Below are 12,740 nucleotides of genomic sequence, written 5' to 3'. Positions count from 1 at the left end.
GCCGGCCATGATGGCTGGGCCGAGCTTCGGAAGACGGCAATGGCAGCCTCGGCAGTTGCAACGTGCGCGTGGGGAAGATGATGAACAGCAGCAGCCGCTGGAAGAAAAGAAGGAGAAAGGAAAAAGAAGAAAAGAAGAAGAAGAAGGAAAGGAAGGAAGAGGAAGAAGCAAGGCGCAGGGGAGGAGCTGCGGGAAGAAGAAGAAGGAAAGGAAGGAAGAGGAAGAAGCAAGGCGCAGGGGAGGAGCTGCGGGAAGAAGAAGAAGAAGAAAGGAAAGAAAAGAAAAGAAAGAATTTTGGGATTATTTCGGCATGGGAAGTGATCAGGTACGTGGGTAAAAATTAATAAAAGTTTGATATGTTTAAATTATAAATTTTACGCTATTAAAATTAATTAATTTGAGTCTCAGTTGTGTTATTTGCTAGGAAATGATTTAATTTACCTCGGGAGCTTGAGAGAAGTCGGAATTAGTTAGTTTCAGGCAAGTTCGTAATCCTTCCCTCGTATTCCTTAATTCCCGTGAGAAACCCTGAGATTTCTCGTATTTTATACCCTCCCTTCGTCTATTTCGGCCCGTTTATTACTTATGAAATTTTGAATCGTTTGATTTAAATTTAAATTATTAAGCTGGCTTCGAGAATTTTATTAGCGTGATTTAATTTAAAATAAATGAGGCTTATTGGGATTTTAGTGTGGTGCGCTTACGAGGGATTTTAGACGATTAAATTATTAATATTACACGGTAGATTTATTTAATTAAAGCTGCGATTTTATTTATTGCCAGCGAATGTTTTACTTCGCAGCGGGTGCGCAAGAAAAGCAAGGAACGGTCGTGTAAAGGCAAGCTCTTAACCCTTTCTTCCTAATTTTTACTTCCCGTGAAAGATCCTGTGATTTCCTATACTTTATCCTCTCCCTTACTCTAATTCGGCACCTAACTTTATTTGTTAAATTATTATTCATTTATTTTAATTTAAATTAAATCCGAGACTTTTAGAGTTTATTTGTTGAGTGCCTACAGGGGTTTGTACCGCCCCCACTCCTTTCGGGAATGATGCTGAACCGGTTTGGGGACTAGGTTCCTAGATGTGAGGGTTTATTTACGATTTTATTGGGTTTACTTACAGTTTTTCTCAGATTTATTTATGGTTCGGTTAGAGCTATCGAGCAATGGGGCAAGGGTCGGTTGTTGGTGACGTTGGGGTAGACTATTGTACGACCCTGAAGTGGACCGTCGGGTGGACACCCCTAGTCACTGGTCGTTGACTGGTGCCGGGCATTACTGACTAGCTCTATCGGTATGTGATTTACTGCACGAGTAGATGCATTGTATTACTGTTCATGGTTTGATATGCATATGGGTACGGGATGCATGTTGGGATATTCATTTGTTGAGTATGCTTGGACACGGACATTCTAGCTTGGTTAGGTTGCATCCAGCGCGAGCATATGCATGGCGTGTGGTTTACTATGTGGGCGGAGCATGGCCTGATGCCTGGATGTATGGGCGCCTTGTATCACGTTGATGCTCACTACGCCATTGCATTTTTATGTGCATTGCATGGCTACTGGTAGTTATTAGTTCTTGGACGGGAGTACCGTTCCGAGGGAGCCTATGGCTCGGTTGTCGGGAGTACTGACGGGGACGGGCGACGGGAGTACCGGCCCGGGATCGCGCGCGCAGGTTTGTGGAGATATTTGTTGCCTTTCAGGGCAGCGGCAGGTTGGTATGGGACTTGGGTGCTGTGTGTCTTGTGTGGGCTCCAAGGACCAGTATGTGCTTTTATTATGCTTTACTATTGTGTTGTAGCGTCTCATGCCTTGTGTGTACCTGGGGGTTTATTTTGGGGAGAGTTTTTCTGGTTATGTTCAGCCTTCAGCCTTTCTTTTCTTTATGCTTGCTGAGTCTCTCGACTCATTTTGCTTTCCATCATTCCAGGTAGTGCCAGCGTGGGTCCAAGCAAGGGAGTCAGCGTCTAGCGGCCTAGTCGGTACGGTGTACAGGCAGTCCCGTCAATCCCTATCAACTCTGATGTCTGAGTAGGGTTTACCCTATTATTTTGTACTGTGCCAGGTCTTTCCTCGAGTCTCGTGTATGCCGGCATAGGAGTTTGTGTTTCTTTATTTATCTTGTGACCGCTGTGTTAGCGAGGTACCCGTAGTGCATGCATGTCTTGAGCTTTGCTTCCGTTCTTATTTTATGTATGCATGCCAGGGTGGTCTTTGTCTCGTGTTTCATTCTCTCTCCTCCCGTAGGTGCTCCCGTTCGGGTAGTCCGGGTGGTTGGGGATATCCGGGCGGGGTGCTTACAGCTGAAATGAATTTTAAATTAATATAACTAATTGAGATTAATGGATGTTCCTATTCAACAATCCTCTCTATTTCTCCACCTTAAATGTATATATCAATGGTTGAGATTAATGATTTGCCTCTTCACCTTCCCTTTCTATCTCTCTCTCTCTCTCTTTCCATATCTCAGCTTTTGCCTCTCATTTCTTTGTCTACCTTCTCTATCTCTCTTTTCCTCTTTGTTATTCTTCTTGAATTTTAAATATTTTGTTTTCTCTCTTAGCTTTTGCCTTCATTGGAGCTCACTTCGATTGTGGACCACTTTGATCGTTGTTCACTCTGGCCGCGACAACACTCCAACTCCACCATCTCTCATTCTCTGAAATATATATATCACATATATATACATAAAAATAGAGAATGGAAGTTGAGAGAAGAAGATCGTGGGAATGCTGTTTGGTGCACCTAGAAGAATGGAAGAAGAAGACGCACAAGAGCAGGGAGTTGAATTGAAACACGCATGGGTTGTGACTCACACATGCCCAGCGCACGCACCAGAGAAAAAATCAAGAATGGAGAAAGAGAGAAAGAGCTGGAGAGAGGGTTTCACATGTTAGGCATTGAACGCACTAAAGAAGACGAAAGGAAAGAACCCGTTAGCATCCAATTCGAATTCAAAATTGAAATGAATAAAATGGTTGAAGTTTGCATTGTTGTCCTTTCCCTTTTATTTCATTTATTTGAAAAGAAAGTAGGGTAATTTACTTAGTTGATCTTCTTAAAAAAAAAAATTAAACTTACACATTTAAAAAAATGTATTTAACATTTTATTATAAAAAAAAATTATACCAAATGTAATATATTTGTTGTCTGATTCTAAAAATAAAGGAATGGTTTTAACATATGGCAAGAGAGTTTATGTTTTTTTTTTTTTTGGTACCTTTTTAAGAGAGTATAATATTCAATGTTGTATTTTATGCTTTTTAACATTTTATTATTCATTATATCTTATAAAATGACTTTGTTATCTATTGAATTTTTTTTTTGGCATAAATTTATGTTTGGACTTTCCAAGTGATAAATGATGGACTTTCCAAGTTATAACATGTTTTGATTTTGTTTTTAATTTCATTTATATAAAATTGAAGTCAATTAAGTTAGGAAAAATAAGAGTTCAAATTTGAACAATTGTTGTACTCTGATTTTAATTTTATCATTTTAATGTGATTATTAAAATATATCTATTCTAAATATTGGGTTGGCCTTTTTCTTAGATGTTTATATTTTTTTTCTTCTCCTCTTGATTGTAACTCGTTATGTATTTTCTATCCAAGAAAATTATTTATTTAAATAAAATTTTGAATTTTATTATCCGATTTGGTAGAAACTAATTTGGAAATAACATTTCATTGTCAATGAAATCCATATTAACTTTAAGTACTGCTAGTTTTTTGTTTCTTGATGTCTAAAATTATAACTGCATTTTAATCTTAATATTATTTACATCGTGCCTTTAGGCACGTGCATATATACGCTAGTATATATATAATACACAATAATATATAAAAAATATATAATTATATAAATATAAAATAAATAATAATATACATACAATAAATATAAATAATAGAAAAATTAAAAATATAGTTAATCATTCAGAAAAAAATACGCATTTAAAAGTTAGAATAATAAAATACTAAAAATATAATATATAGAGAAAAAAAAAATACCTTATAAATTTTGGTGATACTCATATCTTCTAAATGAAGACGAGAATACAACAAAAAAATTGGACAAGACTTTGAGAGTGAGATAGGGAGTGCATAAGGGAAAAATGAAAGGGGGAAGAGAGGAGAGACAAAAAATGCAGGGGGGAGAGGATTTAGAGAGAGAAGGTGCGGGCCCTAAAAGAAAGAGAGAGAAAATTCAAGGGGGGGCGTGGACGGGAATGGGGAGGGGGGAAATTTAGAGGGGGGCGATCCACTTAACGGCGGGAGATCTATATTTTTTTAATTTTTTAAAATTAAAAAAAATATTTCAAATATTTTTTTAAAAAATCATAAAATATAAATAATATATATATAAATAATATTTTATACTCAATAATAAACATAAAATAATATATCTAAATATTATACAAAATTTTGAATTTGGAGTATCTAATTTTTAAATAATTCACAGGGTTCAACAACCAATCGATATTTCATGATCAAGGGTATAATGCTCTTTGTCGTAGCGATCCTACAAAGAAGGATTGATTCATATATAAATAATATACTAAACAAAAAATAATAAACCAAAAATACTATATAAATAATATATTTATACTAAGAAAACAAAATATACATATATATAAATAATATTTTTATACTCCAACTTATTGTTAATTCAAATAGATATTAATTTTAATTTTAATGTTTATTAATTTTATTTCGTTGTTAATTCTAAATGGAAGTTTTATAAATTATTATATTAGCGGCAAAAAATTTCGTTTCTATTTTGATTTTAATTTGTAATTTCATCTTTTATTAATTTTGTAACTTAACGATGAAATATTATGTCACTAATTTTGAATTTAATTTAAATTTTTATAGATTCTACATTTATTTATGAAAAATTTCTTTGTTAAATGAGATTTTAAATTTAATTTAAATATTTTATGAATTTCACATTTTAATATCGAAATAATTCATTCCCTACAACTTATAATATATTTTTTAATTTTTTTGTTGCCAAAAGATTTAAATTTTCTTCCATTTAGCGATGAACTTATTCGATCGTTAAATAATTTAAATTTTTAATCTTTAAGTGACGGAAATATTCAATCCCTAAAAAAAATTAATTTAATTTTTTTTTATTTAGTGATGAAATTATTCTGTCGCTAAATAATTTTAAATTATATTTTTTAATTTATTTTAGAGATGAAATTTTTCTGTTTTTAAAAGATTTTAATTCAAATTTAATTTTTTCCCATTTAGCTACGAAATTATTCCGTCACTAAATAATTTTAAATTTAAAAATATTTAAAATTATTTAGTGACTGATATTTCTATCGCTAAATTAAAAAAATATTAAAAATATTAGCGACGAAATAAATTGTCGCTAATTTGCTTAAAAAATTTAGCGACTACTATTCCATCGCTAACCTGTGGGTAATTAGTGATGAAAATATTCCATCGCTAAATTCCGTCGCTAATTAAGCTTAATACCTATCTTTGTTTTTTTTTTTTTTTTTTTTTTGGGGGGGGGGGGTAAGTTAGGCTTAAGATCTATCAAATCTTAACAAACTTCTTCATCTTCTTTTTAACGCATAACTATAGTCATAATAAATTAACCTCATTCTGCCAATTGCTTCTGTTACGCTTGTCAAAGTAATCGAAAAAAATAAAATAAAAATAAATGCCATGTGGGAAAGCTGGCTGATCATGCAGCCAGGAGGGGGGATCCCACTCCTGGCTGCTTCGTGTAGCCAAGAAGGGGGGCCCCTGGCCACATGAAGCGGCCACACATGGTCACTTCCCTCCCTTCTACTGCCACGCAGCATGGTGTGTGTATGTGGTGGGGGGGGGGGGGGGGGCCGCGTGGACGCATGGAAGTGGCCATGGCCACTTCCTCCTCATGCTGCCACGCAGCAACATGGGGGCGGGGGGCGCCTCCACCCCGGAGAGATATCTCTCAGGGTACTTTCACACCTCTGAGGGAGGTGCGCCTCCACTCTGGAAAGATGTCTCTCGGGGTACTTTCACACCCTCGAGGGAGATCCCTTCGGGGTGCCTAATGCGCACCCTTGTGCACACGCTCGTGTGTCTGCATCCATGCACCCTCGCATCAATAATCTCGCAAGACTTGATCAAAATTGCCTCCGATATGTCTGTCGAGAAAAATAGGTCACTCGACACATGGATGTCCTTTTCATCGTTATAAATAGGAGATTTTTTTTTCTCATTAGGTATGCAATCTCTCACTCTCGTACTTACATTTTTACCTTCAAACATTTTACTTCTACAAGGATCTGACTTAAGCATCAGAGGGTCCATGCGAGAATTCTCACTCGCTCCTTTAATCGATTTTCTTTTCAGCAGGTCATCCATCACTCTCAACCTAGCCAAGAGACTCATCAATCGCTGTTGTGACCTCTCAAGAGACTCATTCATCGCTGTTGTGACCCCCCGAGAGACTTATCCATCGCTGTTGTGACTCCCAAGAGACTCATCCATCGCTGTCACTCCACCCTAGGAGACTCACCCATCTCTTTCGATAATTACTCATTATTTGGATAATCTACACGTCACCCATTGCCCGAAAGAGTCATCAATCACTTAAGTGAGTTATCTATCACTCAGATACACTCCACGAGAGTCATCCATCGTTCGGATCAGCCATATGAGGGTCATCCATCGACAATTTTTTTTTTGTTTACAAATTTATTGTTATAACCTTATAACAACAACTTCCTTTTAGTTTAGCCTATAATCTTTTTAAAATTTAAAAAGACAGCCCTCACGATTTGTGACAAGTGATGATAACCTTATCAAATCTTCTCCCATTACAAACTTCATTTAGTTTTTTTTTTTCCCATTAAAAGATTTAGTTAACTTAAATGAAATAATGCCTCATTCATTTCGTTGCTAGTTTTCTGTACAGAATCTAAAAAATAAAACTACATTGTATATATATATATATATATGTGTGCGCGCGCGCGCGCCTCTGTCCTTCTTTGCAATTCTTCTTTTTTCTTTTCATTTCTTACCAATATCTTTACAATTCCAAGCACAAACTCTATTTCTTTTTTTTTTTTTGGCTGGAAAGATAATTACATACATGTCCAAAGGGAGAGATATTACAAACTCTATTTAAATATTATATATTTTTCGTTTTACAGAAGAATATATATATATATATATATCACCATCCTTTTACAACAATATTTTTCGTGGTTTCTATTCAGCATAATACTAAAAACAATACATAAAATCAGATAAAATTACTAAATTATCCTTAATATTTAAGTGTTGTTAGGTAGAATATTTGTTTAATTTAATTTCCTGAAGTTACCAAAAACCAAACCTCGAAAAGGTGTCTGGTAGAGGTGGTTCATTTTATTTATTTTATTATATAAGCAAACACATTTCATTAACAATATTATCACTATACCTAACACTCCTCTTTATTTAAATTTTACTTAAAAAATAAAAACTAAAGTAAGATTACCAAACTCATTTACCGACTACTACATCTTCATTTAAAATCTTTTATTTATTTTTTCTTATACGTGCACCACTGAGCTTTGGCAGTTAGCATGCATGGCTATAATTAAGTGTCTTTCAAGTAATTTTATCTTCGACTAGTCAGGTCGTAGTCTCGTAGATGTTACGTATGTATATGTAAAATTAATTACCCTCTCTTGAATGTGTGAGTAATCTTACAGACACACACAGATATATATATATATATATATATTAACTAATGGTATTTTATTGTTATTAGGTAGAATGTAAAAATGGTATGATTATAATAGGGTGTTAGAAAGTTGGAATCATAAACACAAGTTAAGTATTTAATTTGAAAATAAAATTATAAATAAAAATGATTAAGAATTAATATTTATATAGATGATTCATATAATAAGAAATAAATTTAGACAGATGGAGTGTGCATGTGGGTTCATAGGTTGAAAGGTTAATATTTGATTATGTGTCACTTAGTAATCGATAAGAAATTAATTTAGTTACAAAAGATTTGACAAGATGGAGGGAGAAATTTGGGTTGTTGAGTGAGATGAAGTAAGGATAAATTTAATATAAACTCATTGAATTTTAAAAATATAATTATTTATTTATTAAATTTTAAATTATTATTATCTACTCACTTATTCAATGTCAACCATCCATCACCAGTTACATCTTATAAACTAAAAAAATTCACGTGGCTAACGGAATCAAAAAAAAATTAACAAACACTAACTGAATTTTAAAAATGTAACTACTTGTTTATTGAACTTTAGATTATTATTATCTGCTGATTGAACTTTGCGATCAACGTTAACTATCTATCACTCGTTACATCACTGTCTGATCTTACAAATGAAAAATGCCGGCGTGGTTAACAAAATCCGAAGTAGCCCAATTAAATCCTTATTTTTTGCCAACTTAGCTTTAGTAGGGGCAGTTGCCACCGACCCTTTCGCCGCCACCGCCTCGCCTCGCCGCTTTGTTGTCTTGTGTCTCATCGCTTTGTTTCTTGCTCGCTAACTATAGTTGTTGGAGTAAGGGAAGTGGGATAGGAGAGAGAGAGAGAGAGAGAGAGAGAAACAAGACCCTCTTGCCACTGTCGCCTTACTACCTGGTGCCTCGTCGCTCGCGCATGAACCACTGCTGTTGGAGCAAGGGAAGGGAGAGAGAGAAAGAGAGAGTGCCGCTGAGTTGGTTGAAAATAAAGATTTGATTTAGCTACTTTGAATTCCATTAGCCACGTGGACATTTTTCGTTTGCAAGATCAAACGGTGATATAACGGGTGATGAATGGTTGATGTTGAGCAAAATTCAATGAGCATGTAGTAACAATCCAAAGTTTAGTGAGCAGGTAGTTATATTTTTAAAATTCAGTGAGTATTTTTAAAATTTTTCTAGATTCTGTTAGTCACGTGAGCATTTTTCGTTTGTAATATGTAAACGGGTGATGGATGGTTAACATTGAGTAAAGTTCAATGAGCAGATAATAACAATTTAAAATTGCGTAAATTATATGAAATCTCCCTACACTTAGGATCATGTGCAACTTATCCCCTTGTAAATAAAAAAACTCCCTTACATTTTTAAAATATTGTAATAAACCACAATTTGTTGTTATTTTATATAATTTTGTGCAATTTACTAGTTAATTAATGTAAAATTTTGAATTTTTTTGATATAGTGAAATTATGTATGTAGAATTATGTATTTTATATGTAGATTATTATACAAAATTATGTAAAATAACAATAAATTGTGGTTGATTGTAACATTTTAAAAGTGTAAGAAGATTTTTTGATACAATCGAAAACACAGGGGGTAAGTTACACATTACCCTAAGTGTAGGGGGATTTTATATAATTTATTCTTTAAAATTTAGTGAGTAAATACTTATATTTTTAAAATTCAATGAATTTATATTAAATTTACTCGATGAACAAATAATCGATCACCTCCAGATGTGTAAGCCTTTCAAGCAAGTAGTAGTTAAGAAGATAGGGGTTGGTATGTTGTAGTTAAACAATAATTTATTTAGAAAAATAATATATTTTTTTATGGATCGTGCTATTTGTATCGACAAGAAGACAAGACCGATGATGAAGTTTGGACTTCATCGCCCAGGTTTCATCCAGAGGCAGCAGTGGCGAGGTGACGAGATGGTGTAGTGGCGGTTGGCGCGAGGCACTACGACGAGGCAATGACAAGATGTAGTTGCGATCGTGCAAGGCACTACAATGAGGCGACAACAAAATGCAGCAATGGTCGCGCGAGGCACTGCAGAGGGGTGACAAAGGGATGCATCGGTGGTCGGTGAGACGATGCGAGGCGGCGATGAGGTGAGACGAGGTGAAGCTTGTTGGAGGCGGCCATGGCAGAGAAGAGAGGAGGCGATCAAGAGTAGGAGTGATGAATCTGCAAATTGGATAAAAATATTTTTATCATTTAACACTTCTAATCATTCTCTCGATAACTCAATTATTTGTACAATGAGCATTTTTCGTTTTCGATACACGTGAGCTATATAGCTAAGGTCAACTGCCGGTCACCAATGAAATGCTAATCAATTCCCAAGGAAGCTGCCATGCAATTTCCTTCCCACCCACATTAGAAAGCTATCGTAATCTGGCCCGCCCTGCAGGCCGCAGCTAAGCTTCATTGCTTTCTCATGTCCTCCCAACCTCTTTAATTTCTTCCGTCTTGCTCTGGCGCCCATAATCATCCGTCAGATCACTTCATCCTCACACACGACAACTATACAAATAAACCTCTCTATGTCCCAGCTGGTTTAATTACGTGCCCATTTTTCTCGAGAGAATCGTCATTGATTCATTAATTATTTGTTTGATTTTCTCTTCCCATGGAAGCCGGGGGTACAGCTCCAAAATCATTCGGCTGCTTTCCTCTCAAGGGCGCCCGCGGAGGCCTCAAGCTAAGCCTCCAGCGTCTTCGGTCCAAGTCCAGCTCCACTGGTTCAAGGAGCTCTAGATCTCCTCCACCAACTCGAGCGCCAACATCTCCCTCTCCCAGTATTAGGCCCCACATCATGCCTACCGCAAGAGAAGACGATGAGTTCAGGCAAGTCTTCGGGTATTTCGACAGCGACGACGACGGCAAGATCTCGGCGGTGGAGCTGAGAGCTTATTTCGGGTCCATAGGGCAGTACATGTCGCACGAGGAGGCTCAAGTGGTGATAAATGACTTTGACTCGGATGGAGACGGGTTGATAGACATGGAAGACTTTCTGAGGCTGATGAAGAGGGACGTCAAAGGCGATGACAATTATAAGGATGACCTCAAGGCAGCCTTCCAGATGTTCGAGCTCCACAAAGGAAGCGGACGCATTACGCCGAAAAGCTTGCAGAGAGCGCTGAGTCGCCTCGGAGAAGTCAACTCCTACGACGAGTGCAAGGCCATGATTCAGGTTTTTGACACCGACGGCAATGGGGAGCTCGACTTCCACGAGTTCCACCGAATGATGGCTTGATCATCATCACTTCGAATTCCATTTGGTAACAAAACCTATATTACATACATCTGGGAAGCATGCGTGCAATAGTCCCGTCTCCTTATATGTATACATTATAAGTTGCGGTGAATTAATATAATTTTGCAAATAAAACTCGCGCGATTGCCGATTGATCGGCTGTGGTTTGGCTCGATGTCCTTTATGAAATGATAACTACAACCTATACACACATATATGTATATATACAAATATATATGTGTTCTTGTTTCTCAATAAAGTATACGGCTTAAAATAAGCTTGCACGGCCACCGGCAACGGCAACACATAATTAATATTAATGGTTCTATGTGCAGAGATGATCAGCTTCACCAATCTGCCCACCCGTGGGACTTGAACCTTTAACCTGTGCTAGCTATAGCCAGCCCAAGAAAATAAACAGTAGTCGTCGACCAAACAAGCACGGGTATTTACTTTTGGAGCCATTATAATCGCCGACGGTCTCGCTTCATATTCATCGCATATTGATTTTTCCAGCTGCCTTCAAAGACTGCAACCAACTTTGATTAAATTTAAAACCTAAAGGATCGATGCTTTTGTGTGCCATCGTGAGTGGCCTTTGCCTCTTTGGATGCTCGTGACTGGTTCAGGGCTTGGAGAGCTTGTTGAGGAAAAGTCGAATATTTGTGCATCGAGCCTACGTGGATGCTGGTCAGAGCGGGCCCAACAACGTTGGGGCCCTAAGCGGAAAGATTTGTTGAGGCAGTACTAATTTTTTTATAAAAAAATAAATAATGTATTTTTTTATACAAATTAACATTTCATCATTTTATTAAAAAAATTAAAATTCAATCAATTACAAAATATAATAAAATATTTATAATATTTTGTATTTAATTTTTTAATAAAATATCTATTATTAAATATATATATATATATATATATTACAAATTTTAAAACTTTAAGACCTTTCAATTTTAGGAGCCTTATGCCATGATAAATATGGTTTTATGATTGGATCGGCCCTAATGTTAGTGATTGGCTCCTTGTTTGGGAAAGGTTGTTGGGAAAAATATTTCATTTATAAAAGGCTATTTTTTTTCATATTAAGGTAAAACTAATAATTTGGCTATGGATAATGTGGTTGGTATTAATTTGTCATGAAAAATACTACTTGTACAAATAACTAAGTTATTGAGAGAATGGTTAAAGGTGCTAAATGATAAAAATACCCTCACACAATTTGTTGCTATCACCTCTAGATGAGATGAAGCCTAATCGGGCTTCATCATACCCGATTTTCTCTCGTTTATGATGCTTTAATTATCAATGATAAAGTCTGATGTACGAAATTCAATTCGGTCATCAAACTTGACATCCCGTCATACATGTAGCATGATCCATTTGGCAATATGTGTTTGCCCACAAACAAAGGTAAAACCATTACATTATATGGGGATGGAATTCCTAATGAATATACTCAACTTAATTTTACTCTTTAACACTTTTAACAATTTCGGCTAAATGCTAAGATATTTAGATCTATAAGTTAACAAACAGCAAATCCTACAGTAACTTAACATATCTAGACATATTCCTATCAATTTTGACAGTTGGTTGCCAGTACATAGTTTCTCAATAAGTCAAATAATGAGGCTTTTGGACTTGAGATTATATTGTCTAGAAGTTAATATACAGGTTATTTTTATGGACATCTTATGTGTTTTTTTTTTTTTATGTGATATTTAGTTTATGTTT

At 35.6% G+C, this 12,740-nt stretch overlaps 1 protein-coding gene across 1 annotated transcript; it reads left to right on the top strand.

Annotated features, from left to right (window-relative positions):
- The first annotated feature begins 10,154 nt into the window (after nt 1-10,154).
- Nucleotides 10,155-11,138, top strand: LOC127804250 (probable calcium-binding protein CML41). Its single transcript, XM_052341077.1, has one exon. The coding sequence runs from the start codon at nt 10,377-10,379 to the stop codon at nt 11,001-11,003; it is 627 nt and encodes a 208-aa protein (XP_052197037.1). The 5' UTR covers nt 10,155-10,376; the 3' UTR covers nt 11,004-11,138.
- Nucleotides 11,139-12,740: the final 1,602 nt, after the last annotated feature.

The sequence above is a fragment of the Diospyros lotus genome, chromosome 6, assembly GCF_014633365.1.
Source record: "Diospyros lotus cultivar Yz01 chromosome 6, ASM1463336v1, whole genome shotgun sequence".
NCBI lineage: Eukaryota > Viridiplantae > Streptophyta > Magnoliopsida > Ericales > Ebenaceae > Diospyros > Diospyros lotus.
The sequence above is the reverse complement of the archived record's forward strand: the minus strand, read 5'-3'. Positions and strand labels throughout refer to the sequence as shown.

Bases quoted from the DNA above. Each gene is read 5' to 3' on its own strand.
- LOC127804250 (XM_052341077.1), top strand. From the start codon at position 10,377: ATGGAAGCCGGGGGTACAGCTCCAAAATCATTCGGCTGCTTTCCTCTC.